Genomic DNA, 23,347 nt, shown 5'->3' on the forward strand with positions numbered 1-23,347 from the left:
TACACACCAGTCTAGATGCCTTCAATAGCACCATCACAAGCATTATGTCTGCAGTAATAGCTGCTAATAAAGTTCATAGATCAGCTCTATGGAGACTGAAGGACCGTTGAATCCTAATGAGCTGAGCTAAGCTGAACAGAGAGCAGCAGGAGGTCGTAGACAACACAGAGTCACTCACACACACACGTTATAAATTCCTTATGCACTTATGCACAGTGCCAATGAACGCACAAACACCAACACAGACATGCAGTAACATATATACTTGCAGGCTGGCAGTTTAGATGTTTTGTATGACTAATGAAGCAGGAAAAAAGATATAAAAAGGAACAAAAAGAGGAAGAGGACTCACCTGGAGGAGCTCTCAGGCCGCTCAGAGGATGAAAGATGGAGAGACGTCTAAAAAAATTAAAAGGACACACAAAAGAAGACAGCCGTGAGATGTACGGAAACAAAGAAGCCCTGACGTTGCTTTTCAGCATCGTGCCACGCTCAAAACCTTCCCCCTCTCCCTACAGACGGCTGTATCTCACAATAGTTCCACCCCCCCCACCCCCTGCTCACGAAGCTGTGATGACGACCTTTGACCTGCTTTGAGAAAGACAGAGAGAAAGTCGTAAGAAATCCATGGTAACCCTACACAATTCAGGATGCTTCTTTTCGGCTCGTGTCTGTGTTTATTCAAAAAAGTTCCACGTGGCAGCTGAAGCAGCGTGAGGACCCGAATCCACTATGTCCTTCAAGACTCGCTCCTCCTCCTTGATTTTTTTTTCCCAATCAGCTTACAATTGATCCAGGATGCTCTAGTCTACCCATAATGCACTGGGATCAGTGTGAATGAAAGAAGAGCTGGTCAATAAAACCACAGATACGCTGAGCTTGTCAAGGATTCCAATGGATCATCATTTTGCTGAATGAATAAATACTTAAAAAGAGGTACAAATTAGCATATGCAAATGAATTAGGATACTTTCACTGGATAAAATTCTCTACAATAACTAGAAAATAAAACGTAAATAGAAAAAGATCCAGAATACACCGAAATGTGTTTGAGCAAGAATCTTAATCATCATTAAAATAGATTAGGCTTCAGATCAAATGTAAATAATCAACTATTAATATGGCTATTTGGTACAAAACAGCTGAACATGTGAAAATGAAATATGTTAATGTTTATCAGGTTTTATTCATTAAATATATGACTGTGGAACAGTTTTATACAACATACCTTGATGTTGGGATTTTATTAAAGTCAATCCTGCATTTTCAATGTGTTTTTATTTGTAATAACAGAATAATGGAGATTAGTGTGGTGATAAAGCAAGTCAGGGGAGGGGAGGAGAAGATTGTTAGTGAATGACTGGATTGATGGATGGATGGATAAATTGATGGGAGGAAATTAGGAGAGAAAAGAAGGTCAAGGCGTAATAAAATGGAAGCATGGACCTAAGCAAACTATAGATAGATGAATGGATGGAAGAGAGATGATAAGAAATTAGGAGAGACAGAATTAAACAGAAGGTGGGTGAAGAGAAGATGGATGGGTGGGTGGAAAGGTGGAAGAGAAGAGAAGAGAAGAGAAGAGAAGAGAAGAGAAGAGAAGAGAAGAGAAGAGAAGAGAAGAGAAGAGAAGAGAAGAGAAGAGAAGAGAAGAGAAGAGAAGAGAAGAGAAGAAGGGAGAAATGTTGGTGAAGAGATAAGCAGAACTGAAGGCAAGTACGGGGAAGAAGAAAGGATTAAATAACAGGGCAAATGGATGGATGGATGGATGGATAAATGGAACAAAATATTGGGCAGCAAATGGATGAATGATGGATAGATGTGAATGGTCAAATAGACAGATGGATAGATTGCTGAATGGATGGATTGATCGATGGATGGATGGCTGGACTGATCGATGGATGGACGGCTGGACTGATATACGGATGGATGTATGGATGGAGGGATGGACTGATAGCTTGATGGATGGAGGGATGAATTGATGAATAAATGGATTTAAGGATGGATGGATAGATGGATGGCTGGATGGATGGATGGATTTATGGATGGATGGATGGATGGATGGATGGATGGATGGATGGATTGATGGATGGATGGATTTATGGATGGAACAAAATATTGGGCAGAAAATAGATTGATGTTGGATAGCTGTAGATAGATGGATGGATGGATAGATGGATGTAAGAGGAGAGGAGAGAAAAGAAGAAAGGGGTGGAAAATCAGATAGCTGAAGAGGAGATGTATGAATTAAAAGACAAAATGTATAAATGCAGGAAAAGACTGCACACAGGATGAGTTGTAACAGGTTAAAAGAGTATGTATGAATGGATGAATGGACGGATGGAGGGGGCGGGAGGTATTACCTGGGCGCGGGAGTGGGTGGAGCAGTCAGGCGTGTAATCCAGCCTCTTTTTAGGAGGCTAGACGGCCGAGCGGAGCAGAGCGGAGCAGAGGAGAGGAGAGGAGGAGGAGTGGAGATGAGGTGAAGAAGCAGGTGCACCATGGGAAAGAAAGACACATGTGGAGAAAGCAATAACATTAGAGCATAGCAAAACACTGCAACACACACACACAAACACACACAGGCTGTAAGAAGTCAGGGATGCTAAAATCAGTCCATGCCATCACACGCTTCAGAATAGCAAAGCTGGTCACTGTGTGTGTGTGAGCAAATTATTATGTGAGTGAATCCACAATTATTATGTGAGTGAGTTCTGGTTTAAACAATACACTCAAGACCGGCTGTGAGGTTTAAAGTTCAGGATTCTCAGCGTCGGACGTCAGCAACTACCGGCTTGTTTACTTGATCAGTCGCAAACAGTAAACAAGTAAACAGATGAGAAGCAAACAAACAAACAAACAAAGCTCAAGCCGTTGTGTGGTCTTAAAGCGGAAACACTGCCAAAGATTCATTATGGGGCGGAATAAAAAAACTCCGCCCACTCTAGAGATGACTGTATGATTTTGTATCCCTCTGTTATGGAGGGGATTTTGATTCAACTGGCAACGTAGTTAATGCAACTCTGATTCTTTTGCAGTGTTTGTGACTGAGGTAGAGGTGTGCTTCAAGACTAAACCCGTTAGCAAGTATAAAAACACACATCCGCACAGGATTGGTGGGAAAAATCAATCCTGCACACACCTCTAGACTGAGGTTCGAGTCTCACAACCACACAACACACCAGGCATGTGCCGAGAATATCCCAGGATCTATGACTTTACGGATCCGAATCGGAAAGCTGAGGACGGTTCTGAGTGCGTCCCATAATTCTGGTCACCATGGAAACTAGACTAATTGATGAGGAAGTTCAGTATCGGCACATGCCAACCTCATACACACCTGCTATATCACACACTGAAGTGAAGCCCTTCACACACACACACAGAGACGAGCTCCCTCCTGGTCCTACTTACCGGCCGGCCAAACTCCAGCTCTGAAAAGAACTTAAACCAAGGCTCGTTCTCTAAATCTATCTCATCTGCATCTAAATCAAAACTCTGCAGCACGGAGCGATGAGGAGGAGACAGAGAGATGGAAAGCATTAAGAGGACTACACCAAACCACAGAGCATGATGGGAAAAGAATGAGAAAGGACAACATATATAAAGGGTTACACACACACACATGGCTGACGAGCCATTTTAAAACCATTTTATGTTCTATATAAAAATAAATAACTTGTTCATTGTCAACTATTCATGAAGGTGCTGATTAACCAAATTAAGTTTAGCCTCGGATGAACATTAAGCATGGATAATTAGTTAAATATGATTATATGTTGTCTGGAAAACATTACATTTTGTGTTCAGTGAAAAAAAAAACCAGTAAGAAATATATGGGATTTATAACAGGAAACAAACGGAAACTGAAGCCGCTCTTTAGCTTTACAGCCACTAGAGGGCAGCAAAGATCAACTCTCTAACAAAATATTAGCCCCCCCCCCCGTCTGTTCTCTCTCTCTCTCCCTCTCGCTCTCTCTTCCTCTGTGTCTCTCTCTCTTTCTTTCTCTGTCTGTTCTCTCTCTCTCTCTCTCTCTCCTCTGCCTTTAATACATAATCACCCCCTTGAACTTTTCCACATTTTGAACTAAACTAATCCTCATTTGCACAATGGAAAGAAAATCTGTACAGTCTGCAAAATTCTTTTACTTTGTTTTCTGTGATTGTAAAGGAAAGTATTCATAAGTATCTCCCTGCTGCTGTGAAATTCTTTCTGGTGTGATCGGTCACTATGGAAGCCAGTTTGCTTGGACAAAGCTCTGCTTCATGGAACAGTGATGAGCCGTGTGGGTTCAGACCCCCCCACCCCCCCACCCCCAAAAAAAAAAAATCTAGATGGAGACTCAGGAAATGATTGGTGGAAACCTGCCAGTGAAGCATGGTGGTGGTTGCATCATGATGTGGAGATGCTTTTCATTAGCAGGGGGGTAAGAAAGTAGTTTAAGGGCAAGATGGGTGGAAACAAATGCTAGAAGAAAAGACATTTGAAAAAGGGGCAGAGTTTCAGCATTGAACAGGAAGAACAACCACCATCCTACTGTCAAATCCACATCAGGAATAATATGAATGTGGTAAAATGTTCCACATGTAAAGAGCTGTAATAACTGCCACAGGTGGCTCCACCTCCATGTACTGCCCCCTGGGGTATAAAGGCAGATTTACATCAACTCATTTTACACCATTGTGTGCAACTACATTGAAGTCTATTTCAGGTCAGTACAAAATGTAGACAAGTTCAAGGGGGGGGGGGCAAATACTTTTGAAAAGCACCATCTACCACATTAACCGTGATCAGGCTATAATCTGCTGCAGAATATTTAAAAGTGTGTGTGTGTCTTTTTTGCTGTTGTGTATTTTTCCTGCTCTGTTCTCGGAGCTCAAAGCCCTGTGGGAAATGTAGTTTTTACGAGCGTCTGGCTCGCTGTGCTGCCTCGAGCCCTTTAGAAAACTGCTGAGCTGGATAAAGGCAGAGCTCAGAGAGGAGAAACGCTGTGCTAGTCACTTTATAAACACCCACTCACACACAAACACACACATTCTTCAACTGTTTCACACTGAAACACAAATCTCACATTATTTTATCACTTACTAGGCTAATAACTGCTAATTGGGCTAGCTAGCTAGACAGCTATTTATGGTAAGCTAATGCACCGGTAGAGCTAGCTACAATTAATATCTAGTTTAATTCTTCATCTCGTCAATGATTAGTAACAGTATCGTAACTAATCACCTGACACTACAGTGATGCTAGCATGCTAGCTTTTTAACATACTCAAGCTAACATAGCTTGAGTACATAGCGAGACTGCCTTGTTATTACACTAGCTAGCGAAATGTCTATGCTAATTCAAGCTAGGTGGTGCATAATAAATGATGGATAAAAGGTTACAGCTACTCCAGACAGAAGAAATGGCAGAAAGGTAAAGACGCACCGGTCTCTCGTGCTCCAGGATGGAGGATTTGCCGGGTTCATACTCAAAGATGCTACGTGGCTCAGCACGATACCGCCGTGTGTCCACTTTACGATCTGGGGGACTCCATTCATTTCTTACAGAGAGAAAGAGAGAGAGAGAGAGAGATTGAGATATAATGGAAGAGGGAGAAAAACATGAGAGCGAGAGAGAGAGAGCGAGAGAGAGAGAGAGAGAGAGAGAGAGAGAGAGAGAGAGAGCAATAATTGAAAGAGAGAGAGAGTATGATAGAGAGAAACATTGAGAAATAAAACACTGAAAATAAAACATTGAAAAACCTTGAGAAGTAATGAGAAAAAGAAAAATTGAGATTGAATGGAAGATAGAGAGAGAGGCTAAGAAACAATGATCTCTCTCTCTCTCTCTCTCTCTCTCTGTCACTATTCCTCTCACTAGAGAGAGAGAGAGAGACTTTGTGAAGTAACAGTAGAGAAAGTGAGAGACTCGTAGCATCAGTGAGAAAGTCTTACGGATCGTGTGGAAGGTCTTTCTCACGGTCGAGGTCTCGTGAGCGGAGCTGCAGGAGCGAGGGCATGGGAGGGGGCGGGGGTGGGACGGGGCTCAACTCTCGAGGGGGCGGAGCACTGCTGGGCTCGGAGTTCCGGGAGAGAGGACGGTATGTGTGCGTCCGAGGTGGAGGGTGGGCGTGGACAGGGTCGAAGTTCTCTGAGGGAAGAGAAACAAACAAACAAACAAACAAATTTGTCAATTGACTGAACCTCAGCTAACACTGTAGCTACTATAACAAACCTTAGCATAGCAGACCAGGAAATTAGCAACACGTCAGAAAAAGTAGTTAGCAATGAGGCTACTATAATTCTTAAAAATAAATATTTTTTTCTCAGCACCTACCGTTATTCCCAACAGCGTAGGTAGCACCGTATGTGTCTGCATAGTCATCATCTGTAAAGAGCATCATATAAACATTCGGGTTCTGTTGTATTACACATAGAGAGACTCGACAATGTACACACACACACACACAGGAACCGCTGTTATGAAGAACTCACCTGGTTTATGCACCATATGGATTTGCTTGAACATGGTCTTGTACCAGTCCTTAGGCCTGTCTACAGTCTGTGGACACACACACACATGCACAGTTCATAATCTTTCAATTTCTAACTGAGGAATATCAAATCTCTATGAATATTGAATGTGTGTGTGTGTGTTTTTGCTATAGTAAACAGTAACATGAAACATGATGAGAATTTATGATAAGGTCATCAAGTCAATATGATGCGCACTCTCTCTCTCTCTCTCTCTCTCTCTCTCTCTCTCTCTCTCTCTGTCGTTCATACACACACACACACACTTCTGGATTTCAGGGACATGATAGCCCACTCTGAAGCACACCCAGATACCAAACTCCTGCCTCCCTCCATCATACCCATCCTGCCTCCTACCATCATACTCACCCTTGGGCTCTCAGGGGTCACCTGGGTCCACATAAGTACACCCTATGAGCCCAAAGGTTAATTGTAATGGTGAGGAGGCAGGGGTGTGTTCAACAGCACTCACCGTTCGGATAGCGAGGGGGAGGCCCGAATCGTCCACAGGCCCGATGCCCTCATAATGGGGCGCCTTGATCACTGAAACTTTCTTTTCCTCCTCTGAGAAACGAGCCACTGGAGTCACGCTTCTGAAGGACATCCCACCCACTGACACCGACTCCCTGTGTACTGACTCTGAACCTTCTGACAGACAGACAGACAGAAAGTGTTAGACAGAAAACATACAGCAGGCAAGCAGACAGACAGACAGATAGATAGATAGATAGATAGATAGATAGATAGATAGATAGATAGATAGATAGATAGGCAGGCAAGCAGACAGACAGACAGACAGACAGAGAGATAGATAGATAGATAGATAGATAGATAGATAGATAGATAGATAGATAGATAGATAGGCAGACAGACAGAGATACAGAGAGATAGATAGATAGATAGATAGATAGATAGATAGATAGATAGATAGATAGATAGACAGACAGGCAGGCAGAGAGACAGAAAGATAGAAGGCAAACACACAGACAGTTTGACAGACAGACAGGCAGAGAGACATATAGAGCAGGAGAGACTGAAATTGCTGACCGACAGAAAAGTACAGGTGATGAGACAAAGGCAGACAGACAGCAAGAGAGAGACAGACAGAGCAGGTTGACCCAATAGGAGAGCAGGACAAACAGAGACTGAGTTGAGAAATGACACTGATTTCAGTCTCATGTTAATCTGAATCCTGACTAAAGCATAAACTATAGGACACAACATAACAAACTGTTAGCTTCTCAGCTAAAATCTGCACCGTCAACATCTGAAGCGAAACTTTCCCCAGTGCCTGAACGGTCGCTCCCAGTCCGTCTCCATTCTACTCAGTTATCGATTGCTCCAGTCTGGTTTAATGGCTGTAAATGCGAGAGCTGGACAGGGGACTGCTGCCAACGGCGCCGCTGCTAATCAACCATGTACATCACACAGCCATTATATCTACACTGTGAATCCAGAGCTCAATCAATAGACATGAGCTGAAATGATTAGCATTACCTTCTAAATCCATCATCACATAGGGGTTTATAGCTAATAAAGCAAATGGCATGCTAACTGTTCCAGAAGTGGCTACTTGATTATTCACTGCTTATTAATTAATTAATAAAGATTTCATTTCAGTTGGTAAATAATTAGACTTAAAGAGAAATGGAAAAGCGTAGTCTTAAGAAACTTTCTGGATGGAACAAGTAGTTGGTGAGATAGAACCATACACAAGCTTCACCCTGGCTTAGCCATGCCCACTTTACACTGAATGGGAAAAATTCTAGCTAAGCAGACTTAGCCATGGCAACATCACCAACTATTTATACGGCAATGGTAATATTATGTCTAGAGCCTAGAGGGGTAGGCAACATCAGTCTTGGAGAGCTGCTGTCCTGCAGATTTTAGCCCCAACCCTGAAAATAATCTCAGCTGTCTATAGCTTAGTAGTCCTGAAGACACTGATTAGCTTGTTCAGGTGAGTTTGATTAGGGTTGGAGCTAAACTCTGCAGGGAAGCAGATCTCCAGGACCGATGTTGCCTACCCCTGGTCTAGAGGACCAATCATTTGAATTTACTTCAAAAATTAAGTGCAAAGTGATAGGTGAAGGTGATAGATCCTACCAAACAATGGTAGGAATTAAAGTTGAGATAGAGGACAACCAGAACATCCTATATCTGGTCCGATAAAGGTATTAGACTTGATTATTTCAAATAAAGTTGATAAGAACAAACTCATATAAACCTTGCCTTGAACAGAAAAGGGAAGTGTGTGGGGCAAGTTCATCAAAATACCCCATGAGATCACAATCCTTGGAAGCATAAGCCAAAAGATGTGCACTATGTAGTAGCTGGGGTCACTGTGTAGGACAGAAGAGAGAGTCTACTGTCCGTCCTACCCAGAGTGCAAGGCCAGTTTTGCTCCATTGACTCCCAGTCAAAGATGGCAAACACTATCACTCTTGGGAGCCCAAGAGAAGGTCTACTAGTTTCTTGCTAGTTTCTTAAAGTCACAGTACTCAAAAGCAGCTAGAACCCAAAATCTAACACTGAAACACTGCCCTTCCAGTAATAATTTGCTCCACCACAGCAAAGAAGTCCTACACAATGTTTAAAGTAGATCCTGCTGGAAGAGAGTGAACATCAGACACTCACCGGAGTGTCTCATGTGCTGGAATTGCTCGAGTCCATGACTAAAGACAGGTGGAGGAGGACGCTGTGCTGGAGGAGAGAATGGCCTCTGAGAGTACGTACTTCCATTTACTGCCATCTGACCCTGCAAACACAACCAATCTATAAGAATCTGACTTGTATATATAATGATATACTGTTTGGTAAGTGGTCCAGGACTACAGTGTTAGTGTAGCAGGAAGTGATGTAACACAATGTTACATAAGTGTGGTTGGGACAAACACAGGATACATACAAAAAAAGTACACATCAACATTTGAACAATGACAGGTCAAGTCTTAGTAAAAAAATTCTAAACTAGTCAGTAGCTTGGGTATGTGGTTAAATATCTTTTGAAAAAGGTAACAAATACATTTTTTAGACAAACACACAAGAACCTCACAATATCACTCCAGAAAATGCAAACACCACAAGTTCCACAGATGTACCCAGACCATCTGCATTTACAGCAACTTTTAGTATGCATGCTAACAAGGAAAGGGGTGGAGACAAAGAGAAATTTTACAACATTTACCAAACAAGACAGGGCAAACAGGGGTGAGTTTTAAGTGAGGGGGGCGTGGCGTGGCTGCGTGATAGTTACGTTAGTATCAGCAGCCGTTGCTGAGGCAGTGGGTGCAGGGACATCATCAGGGGGAACAGAAGCATGGCTGAGTGTGGGGGAGGGGGTGGGCGTGGCCTCGTGTGAGTCCACGGCGCAGATCTGCAGTTCTTCAAGGACGGCTGTTGATGATGAATAGTGACTCAGGGCCGAAAGAGATCGTGACGAAGCGTTTGGCCCGGACAGGAAGTCAGGCGAGTCCTGACTTTCACGGCTGTAGGATGCCCCAGGATGAAAGTCGGTGGTACCTCTTGGTGGGGATACATCACGCTAACGGCAGGTTGGAAGGATGAAAGGAGGGATGAAGAAAAGATTAGCGCAAACATGCCAGCAAGCAGGATGTGAAATATTGTGCGGTAAAGATGGGTTGTACCATGTTAGCAACCTGAATAGGGGGGTCAGCTGTAGGAGGAAAGAAGAATTTTTAATGAGAATTCAAGAACAAAGATACTCTGAGGAAAAAGGCTTCCGCAAAATTTCTTTAGATTGTTTTCTAGATTTTCTAAAAGCAACTGTCCTACTTAGGACACCTTAGGATCCACCCCATATTACCCAAATGAGAAAAGGATATGAAAGTTTTTTGGTAAGGACTCAAGAACACATATACACTTGAATGATACTTAAGGCTTTATGGTTTATGAGGCTTTACTATTAACCTCTTAAAGGGAAACCCTCTGTTCTCGCTCTACATAGGACCTTCAAAGGTTCTATCATAGTGATAAACAGAATTTGACCTGGGAAACTGATACCAAATTTACACCCTTAGAAAGTATTACTCAAGGGTTCTCAATGGTTTTAGCTATCTAAATAGGTTCCACTTCTAGGTTCTACTTTAATTGTTGGTGGATTGGATTGTTGAATTCCACAGAGAACCTTTAAGACTTTAACTATAGATCTTAACAAAAGTATATACTTGGGGTTTCTCATATGTTCTTTGTTTGGTTCTCTAAAGGGAACCTAGAGAACACTTTTCTTCTGGGGTGTTCCCTACCATTCTAGGGAAACATTTAGGAAACTATTTAGGCGTGGAGTATGGAACCTTTGGAAGAGAGTATGCAACAGACATCATTGTTAGAGTCTTCCATCATTCTGATGTTAACTATTCTTGGAGAAAAAAGTGTGAATTAGAAATAATCTAATAGGAAAACTAAAAAAAGTGATCAGGTGAAAAGTGATCTGAAACCAAATAAATGCAATACCGCCACATCGCCTGTCGGTCTGGGTGGCACTTTGGGGCTTGGCTCAGCAGGATCCTGCCTTTTGGATCCGGATCCCGTTTGGAGTCCAGATTCAGCATGGTATTTTGAACCTTTAGGAGCTATCTGAATGGAGAGAGAGGCTGTGTGTGTTGTAGCGGGGGATTTGGAGTGTGTACGTGGTGGTGGGGATGGCGGACTATCAGGAGAACCAGGGTTCATGACCTTTGCTATGTTAGTATTAGCCCAAGATTTATTCATGTTAGTATTATTGGTTACATCTGCACTGATTTTAGTAGTAGCAGAGTTGGATCCTTCGTTAGCAAGTTTGAGAGACGACACCTTGCGCTCCAGGAGCTGGCTAATGAAGCTATTAGCGTTAGTGTTAGCATTAGCCTCTGGGGTTCCATCTGAGCTGGTCTTAGTATTGCGAGTAGTCTCAGAATATGAATAAGAGGACGAGGAGCTGGATTTGATGGTGTAAGAACCGGAGGGAACAAGCGAGCTATAAGGCGGGGGGTTAGGTGTCATGTGATAGCTCTCTCTCCGAGGGGGTGGGAGCGGGACCTGATTGACACACAGGGGAGCCAATCAGACAATAAAGTACAACGTTAGAACATGTCAAACAACAATACGAGTGGATGTGATCTTGATAAAAAATGATGAGGCGAGAATGTTCCTCCTGAAAAAATGATAAGGTCATTAAATCTGTGGCCTGAGAATAAAAACATGATTACTTTTACAGGCTGTGAGAAATGACCCATGCTGCTGCTTTAAAGTTTAATACCTGCCACACAGAAAGTATACAGCTTATACAACATTGAATATAAAAGATTAATGAAAAAGTGTGATATAGCACAATAATTGAACTCATCCATATGGAATCATTGTAATTGGATAATATATATCAGTATACAATGTATACCAGTATTTGTATATACAGTATATATGTATACATTTTGTTCAAGCTTATTTCCCTCACTAAAACTATAAACATTGTTCTTTTTAGAATTAATGAGCACAAAAAACCCACCCTTTTCAACCCAAACCTGACTTCCTTTCAGCAGAGCTCTGATGGTTGAAATAGTGTAGTTTGAGGATGTTTATGGCGCATGTATGGAAGGAGTTACCAGTGTCAGCACTTGTATGTTGTAATTTTACATTTTCCAGCACCTTCAGGTCAGAGAAGTTTACACTTTGTGGTTTCTGTGTAACACGACATGCCTGGAAAGCAGGTTTATGGTAGAGTGGAGAGTAAAGTGTGTTTGAGGTGTTTACCGGGACGGGACTGCTCTTGTCCTGCATGCTGGAACGAACACTCCGGTAACCTTTAGATGTCATAGTAGAGCTGCTTGCATCGCCGTTCCTCAATCCGTCTGTCACACTGCGAGACTGCCAGCCATCTACAAACACACACACACACACACACACACACACATACACACTTATTATACACAACCATCCAGCTCTATATACAACCTCAGGTCCTCAGATCTACTGTCATATTCCTATACCATGATATGAAAATGTATAGAGCATGCACGCACACACACACACATATGTACAAATACACAAAAAATTTTCACACTTACCTGAGTCTGATGAATGACTTTCTCTACCTGGAAATACACAGCAGACAAAAAAGAATTAAATACGAGCTATATTCTTCCTTCCTTCCTTCCTTCCTTCCTTCCTTCCTTCCTTCCTTCCTTTCTTACTTACTTTTGTTCTTTCTTTATAAATTCTTTCATTCTGTAGGTTTCTCTCTTTTCCTCTTACTGTTGTAGCCAGTAGCCAAGGAGCCAGCCAAAAATGTACTTAAATCATAGTACAAAGATAGTACAAATACTGAAATTCATATACACCAAAATAATACTAAATGTCATACCAATGCTAACAAGCGAATCTGTAAAATCTGCTAATAAGCTAATGTTTACTTGTTCACAGAAACTTTCATTTTCTTTCCATCTCTTTATTTCTTTCTTTGTCTTTTTTTCAGATAAAGTGATCTCAGAAGTATGGTAAATGTCGAGCCTTAGCAGCACAAATCATCCAAATCGCAACACGGAGCTCTAGTGGAGCTGAAAGAGCACGCTGACTCAGCTAATCTCCTCAGAATAGAGAATAACAAGAGCAACAACAACAACAAAATCAACAAACATTCTCACACACACACTTTACAATGGACTGAGGAAAGTATTTATACACATGATTTTGGCTGAGACAGACTTCCATTATTTGTTAGCCTTCAGCTAATTTCAGACACGTCTCTGATTGAATGCATTTACTTGTACCTGTGTTCATGATGAGGTTTTCCGCTTAGCACTTCTGGGAATAAGAACTCACTTTCCTGCAACACACACAAAACATTGCTGTGAGGGAAAACAGCAGGAAATCCCACACATGCTGGCAAATTAGCTTTATATTAATACACACGTTGTTAAGGAAGCTTTTATTTAACTGTTAGGGAAGGGGTTTTCAGCTAGAGTCAAAGGTAAAAGGTGTAATTTTTAAGTTAAGTAATATCTTGGACTCGAGGCATGGACTCCACTAGATCCCTGAAGGTGTACTGTGGGATCTGGAACCAAGATGTTAGCAGCAGATCCTTTACGTCCTGTAAGTTGCAAGTTGGGCACTCCATGGATCGGACTTGTTTGTCCAGCACATCCCACAGATGCTGGATTGGATTAAGATCTGGGGAATTTGTAGGCTGAGTCAACACCTCAAACTCATTGTTGTGGTCATCAAACCATTCCTAAACCTTTGTGGCACAGTGCATTATCCTGCCAAAAGAGGCCACAGCCATCAGGGAATACTGTTTCCATGAAAGGGTGTACATGGTCTGTAATATCCACATGGATGGCAAGGTTTCCCAGCAGAACATTGACCAGAGCAGGACACTGCCTCCACCGGCTCGCCTTCTTCCCATAGTGCATCCTGGTGCCATGTGTTCCCCAGGTAAGAGACGCACATGCACCTGGCCATCCACGTGATGTAAAAGAAAACGTGACTCTTCAGACCAGGCCACCTTCTTCCATTGCTCCGTGGTCCAGTTCTGATGCTCACGTGCACTTTGTTGCCACTTTCGGCAGTGCACAGGGGTCAGCATGGGCACCCTGACTGGTCTGCGGCTAAACAGCCCCATACACAACAAACTGTGATGCACTGTGTATTCTGACCCCTTTCTATCAGAACCAGCATGAACTTCTTCAGCAATTTGAGCAATAGTAGCTCGTCTGTTGGATCGGATCACACGGGCCAGCCTTCACTCCCCACGTGCATCGTCAAACTTGCTCAAATTCTTATGCTTGTCCATTTTTCCTGCTTCTAACACATCAACTTTGAAGACAAAATGTTCACTTGCTGTTGAATATATCCCACCCACTAACAGGTGCCATGATGAGGAGATACTCAGTCTTATTCACTTCATACGTATGTGAAGTCTGAAAATCAATTTAATCTTATTATTTACTAGCCGACATGTCAGCATCAAGTGATCTTGTCATGGACTGCTGGACAGTTTCCTGCCAGAACACCAGAGGGTGGTGTGGCAGGGTTTCATTTACGGTATGTTCCCATGTGCTTCTGTTTACGTTTTGTGCTTGCTGCATCTGATTCTTCCTCCCTTTCCCTTCCTCTGCACACCTGTTCCTTATGTCTCACTAATTACCTTCCCTGTGTATGCCTGCTGTCTTGCACTTGTGTTTTGTTACCTGAATTTCCCTTCTGGTTTCTGCTGCTTGTTTTCTGTTTTGTGTTTGTTATTCTGTTTTTTAGTCACCTGTGTCTGTAGTTTTGTTATTTTATTAATAACGCCCCAGTTTTTCATTTTGTCCCTGCATTGGGGTCTGGATTCTGTACCTAAGAAGGCACCCACTCCTGACAGATCTTTTGGATTAATTGGGATTTACAGGGTGGGACACGGGTGTTAAAGGGAGATGGAGATCCCAGACAGACAGACAGACAGATTGAGAGACAGACAGGTTGGAAATAGAAAGTGGTGTCATGATGACACAAGCGTGAGTCTGTGTGTATATGGTCAGTGACTAACACCAGGCAGTCTGTAGTCAGAAATCCACAGCATGCCTCTGGTATGTGTATATTAAATAACGTCACAGTCTCATCACGCGCTCACAGACTGAACAAAACAAATATTAATAGCCACCCATCCTGCATTCAAGTTCACTGGAAAGCTGGATGAAAGCAGATAAATAATTTAGAAGGGACTGCATTAGACCCCACAATGAAGGCTTGTATTCAGGTTAATTAATTATTGAATATTGCTGGATTTCTGACTGAATGTGGATTGAAAGGAAAGGTTTCATGTTTCGGTACGAGGATGGCGCAAGAAATGGAAAGCTTAATGGAGCAGCATGAAAAAAAGCTCAAAATATCAGAAATTTTTAATGTTCAAAATATAGATCTATATAAAAAAATTATAAATTAAAAACTTTTTAGATGAATGTCTAAGAATATTATCATGTTCTGTCTTAAATAAACCTAGATATAAATAAATATAATAAAATCTAAATATTAAAAAAACATTATGTAAATATTATGTCTAAATATTAAACAAAAATAATAAATAAATATTTCTTAATATTTAAAATATCCATTAAATAAGTAAATATTTCAATATTCCAAAACATTAAAAAATTATAAAATGCAAAAATATCAAAATTGTTGAAAATATCTGAAGTAAAAATCTCAAAAAATTAAATAAAAGAAAATCTCAAAACATCTTTTTTTCTGAAAAGTAAGGAAAGCAAAGCAAGTATTAAGAGCATATAATTAAAATTATTTTATCAATTAAACCTGAAATTATTCATTTAAATAAATTGTCTGGTAAACACTGCCAATTAATGCTAATTTTACCGAAGAAGCATTAGCTAATGCTAAATGTTAGCTAGCAGGATAACAAAGCTGGCTAGCTGAAAGCTGATTACTGTCTCAGTATAAACTGTACAATATGAAGTGTGTGTAGCAGCAGACAGATTACATAGACAGTTATTCCAATAAAACTATTAGCTTAGCAAAATGATTATAAACATGAATCCTGTCAGAAATCTTCCATATTCAGTCATATTAACCTGCAGGCTAGACCGCCTGTGATCATTTCTGAATACGACTCATAATCCTTTCAGGTTACATCAAGTTAGCTAACTTTCTAGCATTAGCATTATTGTTAACCTCATGAATCAACTCAGAAATTCTATGTTAAGCTCATTTTAGTTATTTAGCTCACATTAGCACGGACACGACATAAAATCCTTTGAGAAATCCTGTCGTGTTGGAGATTATGTACATTAAAGAATATGTCACTTTTATATATTCATAACATGACCAAACCTGACAGGATTTCTCCAACCAGCTAGCTAACATGAACTACTTTAAGATTTCTGAGTGAAATCATAATCTGTAGAATTTTTAGCAGTAGCAGTTAGCTAGCTGGTTGGGGATTATTATGTACATTAAAGAAGATTTCTCTCAGAGATCCTGTCAGGTTATGAATAAATAAAAAATGACACATTCTTTAACGTACACAATCTCCAACCAGCTAGCTAACATGACAGGATTTCTCAAAGATTTTTATGTGTCGTTTTTATACATATGTCATTTTTATGCATTCATAATATGTAATTATTATACATTCATAACATGACAGGATTTCGGAGAGAACTCTTCTTTAACGTACATAATCTGCAACCAGCTAGCTAACTGCTATTGCTAGGAATTGTTAGGAATAGCAGTAAGAAAATATACACTTTATGATTCCTCTCAAAAACCTTAAGGTATTTCATGTTAGCTAGCTGGTTAGCATTAGCAGTGAATATTATTCTCAGTTATGTATATGAATTTTCTCAGGCAGCTAGCGGGTTAGCTGAGACATTCCTCTATGAACTCACATGCTAGCTGGCTAATAAATATGTTAACCATAAATATTATATAGCTTTCTTCTTTCTGCTTTAATATATTTCTTTAGATGCAAACAAACACACACATCACTGAAACATCTCCTACTTCGAAACACACGTAAATGAATTATAATTCCCAATTTCCTCTCACAAAATAAAAAATTAACCTTTAACACGTACCATTCGGCATCTTCTGTGTTAACTACAAACATTTCCTCTCAGTATTTGCCGCTTTCTGGTCACTCTGTAAATCTGTCTGGACAGACGGCTGTGTTTTCCAAATGACCGTGAGTCAAATTCCTCTGCAGATCTCACTGCACTGATTTTGGCCCATGATGCTCTTTTAGAGGGCTTTCTCATACTACTAACACACACACACACACACACACATCTTTCTTATACTGCTCCTGTTACCGTTTTAAATTTAACTCCTCTGCTGCTATTTGCTATAAAAATACAGTCAGGTCTAAAAGTCTGACCCGCAACAATAAAACTTATGCAAGAAAGTTTTAGCTGTTTAAAAATAATTCACATATCATTTTTCATACAAGAAAAACCTCCATTCAGTCTTTATTCACATATTTATGTACATATTCCTGTAGAGTCGATCTGGCACGATATTGATGCTTCTAAAATTGGCGGGAATCTATTGTAGTTCAGTTAGCGGTCAGTGCTAAACGTAATAATAGTCCAACGAAGTCTTTTCTCACTTAGGTAGGTCAAGACATCTGCGGAAAATATTGAAATTTTAAACAGTGTCATTTTTACTTTCACAGTGCCTTTAGATTTGCTTGTATTACACTTAAGAGGTAAACTTTAGTCATTAACTAGCATTACAATTGACCAGCCACTCAGTTGCTAGGCAACTAGGAAACAAGGATGCCAAGCTTAGTCTTGCTCAGACTTGAGACGAACTATGTAGCTAGAGTGTCTAATAGGTTTTTTCTTTGGCTTCCAGAAATACACACACACACACACACACACACACACCACTTGTCACATCTGCAGTTTTAGCACAGTGGGTGTGGCAGGGTGGGTCGCCTTGGCAATAAGAGTTATATTATGGGATAGTGTTTCGAGGGTACAGACCAGCGGCGTCACAGCAGCTGCCAAAACAGGAAACACACACACACACACACACACACACACACAGATACTAATACAGGTTTTCAGATCAACTCCTTATTCAGTCATCCCACATGGAGAACTGGCTGTGTGTGTGTGTGTGTGTGTGTCCATGACACAAACTTAATTATAGTGTAAAGTAAAGAGAAACCATGAAAGATTGAGACAGAGAGACAGAAAGGACTGAGAGACAAAATAAATTGAGAAAAAAATATTATTATTATTATTATTAATATTATTTATTTTTATTTCTAAACAATACAATTTTACTATATTTGGTTTATACATATGTATTTTTATTGTTAACATTATTAATAGTATTAATATCCAATATATGAAATTAAATTATTTTATTATTATAGTTATTGTATATTATAACTATATATAATAAAAACAGCTATTTTATTATATTATTATATTATATTATTATTATTATTATTATTATTATTATTATTATTAGATATAACTCTTAATAAAGCAATTATAGAATTATTTATATATTGTAGATTTCTTTTGCTTTATTTGTGCATTTAATTCAATAATAATAATAATAATAATAATAATAATAATAATGATAATAAATGTAAATATTATGCTATTTATTATTTCATTTTTAAATATCAGTTTAATTATAATAACATTTCTTATGAGTTGAAAAGTAAATATAGCAATATTCCAAAACATTAAAAACAAAACAATGTAAATATTATTTTAAAAATATCAAAATATCTGAATTTTTTAGAGTAAAAATCTCAAAACATTATTATTATTATTATTATTATTATTAATATATTTATTATATATTTTATAGGTATTTATTTCCCTGAGCTGAAGATTATTATTATTATTAATATTAATAATAATAATAATAATAATAATAACTATTATTTATAGTTTTCTATATAATATATAATTTATTATATATTTATTATTTATTATTACTTTATTTTATTTATTTTTCTTTTCCCCTAAGCTGAAGGTTTTATCTCTCAGTGTAAAAGCAGATTCTGGTTGAAAGGCTGCAGTCAGCATGAGCAGATTTATTGCTCCAGGATGATGGAGGGAAATGTGCCAAGTCATAATGTGTATGATTATAATCAAGGCTGATGTTTCTCTCTGTTCCTAAACAGACTGATTTGTTCACTATTACGGAGATAACTGCTAAAACAGAGTGTGTTAGATCTGACACTAATCTAACAAGTCAAAGATGTTTTATCACCAAAATGTTCTCACAAGTACAAATATGTGCGTCCCAAAGTCATTAGCATTCATATTCACATCTGTGTAGCATGAACAACCCTGACAGGAACATAACTTTTTTAGAATTAAAATTCTGTTTGAAGTATCCAAATATTGCAACCTTCATAGCATTTCCTGACATTTAGGGTAGATAAAAAGTTCATTACATAGTTACTACATAGGAAAAAAAGCTAAATAACCACACACACACACACACACACATACCACACACAGTGTTGTTTAAGAGAATCAAAGGTCATGGCCTGCCAGAGCCACTGTGACAGAGCAGTTCTTACACTATCAACAGCTGTGTGTGTGTGTATGTGTGTGTGTGTTATTAAAAGCCTCCCCAGGACAAAACTGCCAGATACTCCTCTATTCTTAGGCCTCTGTCAGGACACACAATAACACACACAAAAACACACAATAACACACACACACACAGTAACACATACACAAACACAATGGTGTAGCAAAGGTGGCATGGAATCCGTTTATCTGTTTGTCAGTCCCAGTGGAGGAGGCGTGGCCTCTGCCTGTCACTCACACTGAAGGAGGTGTGGACTCACACTGAAGTGGTCTCTGTCTTTTACTCCCGCTGAAGGAGGTGTGGCCTCTGTCTTTTTCTCCTGCTGAAGAAGCCGTGAGCTCTGCCTGTTAATCACACTGAAGGAGACATAGTCTCTGTCTTTTACTTCCGCTGCAGGAGGCGTGGCCTCTGCCTGTTACTCACACTGAAGTAAGCATGGCCACTGTTACTCACACTGAAAGAGGTGTGGCCTGTGTTACTTACACTGAAGGAGGCATTGCCTCTGCCTGTCAATTACACTGAAGGAGGTGTGGCACAAAGGAGGTGTGGCCTCTGTTACTCACACTGAAGGAGGCATGGCCTCTGTTACTCACACTGAAGGAGGTGTGGCCTCTGTTACTCACACGGAAGGAGGCATGGCCTCTGTTACTCACACTGAAGGAGGTGTGGCCTCTGTTACTCACACGGAAGGAGGCATGGCCTCTGTTACTCACACTGAAGGAGGTGTGGCCTCTGTTACTCACACTGAATGAGGCATGGCAACAAGGAGGCGTGGCCTCTGTTACTCACACTGAAGGAGGCATGGCCTCTGTTACTCACACTGAATGAGGCATGGCAACAAGGAGGCGTGGCCTCTGTTACTCACACTGAAGGAGGTGTGGCCTCTGTTACTCACACTGAATGAGGCATGGCAACAAGGAGGCGTGGCCTCTGTTACTCACACTGAATGAGGCATGGCAACAAGGAGGCGTGGCCTCTGTTACTCACACTGAAGGAGGTGTGGCCTCTGTTACTCACACTGAATGAGGCATGGCAACAAGGAGGCGTGGCCTCTGTTACTCACACTGAAGGAGGCATGGCCTCTGTTACTCACATTGAAGGAGGCGTGGCCTCTGTTACTCACACTGAAGGAGGCATGGCCTCTGTTACTCACATCGAAGGAGGCATGGCTTCTGTTACTCACACTGACAGAGGCGTGGCACAAAGGAGGCGTGACCTCTGTTACTCACACTGAAGGAGGCATGGCCTCTGTTTCTCATGCTGAAGGAGGTGTGGCCTCTGGCTAACCTTATTCTTTTTTACACAAAACTAATTTTCACCATATTTGCACACACCCCATAATCCTCACTTCCCTTTCCTCCCCCCATCTCAGGTTCATCTACATAACAACATTCCAAAATCAGCAATTCTTTCAATTCTTCAACGTTTTGCTGATGGAAATGTTCTAGTTCTGCCCCCAGCCTCTAATGCCTCTAAAGCGGCCTCAAATGTAAAAACAGCTCAGTGATTTGGAAAGGTTTTTCCATAATTGCTCCAAAACAAATCCAGATCCAGACATACCAGATCACTCCTCAGCATCTGCTGTCCATAGAAGGCAGAAAGAAAGCCATTCCTGATTCCTCCTGCAGAAGTGGACACTGAAATGGTGTCAGGGTTTTTTAAAGCTGCATATTTGAGGACCGCTGCTGCTGGCTGTTCATCTCGGAATCAGTGAGCCACAGCTGTGTGCTGAACACTGGGACTTCCAGACGACCCGAAGGTGCTGGCAGCTTTCTCTTGGTTTTCTGAAGCTGACCACAGAAATTCTCGTAAAAACTGCAACCAGGCTGCTGTTCAGGTCAAACAAACACAGCAGAGGAACTGAAGAGAGTCATGTCAAGCTAAGAGAAGCTCCTCAATGCATGATGGAGTCAGGATTTATGGTTTAACAAATAACCGCGAGTCACGAGGCAGAGGGATGTGCTGAGATTTAGAGAAACTCAGAACAGAACACGTAATAATCACAACTTTACACAGTGTTGACTTTTAGCAAATCTGAATATTTAGGAGGTTTTTTTTTTTTTACGAATTTTATAACATTTCTGAGGTAAATGTTGACATTCCCGACAAAATCATTCACACAAAATTACTCAGATAAAATCCCTACAAATAATAAATGAATAAGTATATGCCAAAAATAACTTCAAATTCAGAACTAAACAAAATAAAACAAAAACATAAAGTAAAAAAATATGTGCATGTGCGTGTGTAAATAAATATTTATAAATAAGTAAATGATTAAATTAAATAGATTTTTAAAAATTGCAACAAAAAAATAAAATTTTTTATTTTAAAAAATAAAATAAAAAATAATAAAGTAAAAAAGAGAAAATAATCTAAAATAATAAAATATAACAATCGTCTAAATAATAAAAATATAAAATAATAGAAAAATAATCTAATCTAAAATAATTGAGCCTAATCTTTTAATAGACTTAAGTAGGTTAGTACACATGCAAGTATGTAAAATTTTTTTTTTATAAATAAGTAAATTATTTTTTTAATTAGATTTTAAACACCTGAAAATAAAACAGAAGCAAAACAAAAGAGAAAATAATCTAAAATAATGAAATATAATAATCATCTAATTAATAAAAATAATAAATTATCTAAAATAATAAAATAATTGAGCCTAAACTTTAAATAGACTTAAGTCAGTTAGTATGCATGTAAGAAAACTCAACATAAAATAAATTTAAAAAAATAATAAAGTAAAAAAAACCCTAAAATAAACAAATATAATAATCAATAATCTAAATAATAAAAATAACTTAAAAAAATAATAATAATCTAAAATAATTGAGCCTAAACTTTAAAGACTTAATTAGGTTAGTCAGCATGTAAGTATTTAAAAAATATTTATAAATACATAAATCATTTAATTAATTAGATGTTTGAAAACTGAAAATAAAACAAAAAAGTACATTATCTAAAATAATAAAATATAATAATCAGTAATTGAATTAAATGTCTTTATTGTTGGAAAAGTAAGGGAAAAGTGATTAAAAGGATGAAAGCATTGAGAGAGAGAGAGAGAGAGAGAGAGAGAGAGAGAGAGAGAATGGAATGCAGTGTTATGTAAGCCACTGTTGTTAAAGACCTGACTACACGTAACACACAAACATCCAGTCCAGGTCTCTCTCTCTCTCTGATCTCACACACACACACACACACACACACGCACACACACACGTTAGAACCACAGGTTCATTATTGCTAATTGGGAGTAATTATTCCGCTTCACTTGATTCATTACATACCCCGCAAAGCCACATGAGGAGAGGGCATTAACCTCACACACACACACACAGTCAAGGTCCACTCTCAAAGCACACACACTCGATCAGAACACACGACCCACCTGATACCTGTAAACAATACAGAGTTTGCATCATCAAACACGACGTGTCACAGTGTGTCAGCTACCGTGGACACAGTCTGCTTTTATGGGGTGCCATTACTTTTGGTAGAATTACTACATTGTCTTAATTTATGGATTTCTTTTAAAGATATCCATTAAGTTTGTGTTTTAGTAGAATAAATATGTGATTTAAAGTCATAGTAACAATTTGACCATGTAATTGTAGTGTGTGTGTGTGTGTGTGTGTCTGTGCCACACAAGTCTCTGTGGTTAACAGGTTGTGTGCGTGTTTGCATGTGTGAGAACCAAAAAGTGTGTGTATGTGTGTGTGTGTGTGTGTGCAGTTTCGCATTCCTTTGGCCATTGAAA

At 39.6% G+C, this 23,347-nt stretch overlaps 1 protein-coding gene across 14 annotated transcripts in view; it reads right to left on the reverse strand.

The window, feature by feature from the left end:
- sorbs2a (sorbin and SH3 domain containing 2a) overlaps nt 1–23,347 on the reverse strand; it is a 44,357-nt gene that overhangs the window by 13,493 nt on the left and 7,517 nt on the right. For 4 of the 14 annotated variants that reach the window (XM_058384699.1, XM_058384702.1, XM_058384712.1 and 1 more), the window contains exons 2-15: nt 13,284–13,339; nt 12,582–12,608; nt 12,268–12,392; nt 10,993–11,556; nt 9,776–10,063; nt 9,157–9,277; nt 6,992–7,167; nt 6,481–6,547; nt 6,323–6,373; nt 5,941–6,136; nt 5,432–5,546; nt 3,415–3,498; nt 2,364–2,420; nt 353–399 (exon numbers count right to left, since the gene is read on the reverse strand). In XM_058384699.1, coding sequence (XP_058240682.1) covers nt 353–399; nt 2,364–2,420; nt 3,415–3,498; nt 5,432–5,546; nt 5,941–6,136; nt 6,323–6,373; nt 6,481–6,547; nt 6,992–7,167; nt 9,157–9,277; nt 9,776–10,063; nt 10,993–11,556; nt 12,268–12,392; nt 12,582–12,608; nt 13,284–13,293 — 1,928 coding nt within the window. In that variant the 5' untranslated portion in view covers nt 13,294–13,339. Of the gene's footprint in view, nt 1–352; nt 400–2,363; nt 2,421–3,414; nt 3,499–5,431; nt 5,547–5,940; nt 6,137–6,322; nt 6,374–6,480; nt 6,548–6,991; nt 7,168–9,156; nt 9,278–9,775; nt 10,064–10,992; nt 11,557–12,267; nt 12,393–12,581; nt 12,609–13,283; nt 13,340–17,084; nt 17,190–23,347 lie in introns of those variants that run through there. The other 10 variants (XM_058384700.1, XM_058384701.1, XM_058384709.1 and 7 more) reach the window with 10 other exon arrangements.

The sequence above is a fragment of the Hemibagrus wyckioides genome, linkage group LG29 (genome assembly GCF_019097595.1).
Source record: "Hemibagrus wyckioides isolate EC202008001 linkage group LG29, SWU_Hwy_1.0, whole genome shotgun sequence".
NCBI classification, from domain to species: Eukaryota; Metazoa; Chordata; class Actinopteri; order Siluriformes; family Bagridae; genus Hemibagrus; species Hemibagrus wyckioides.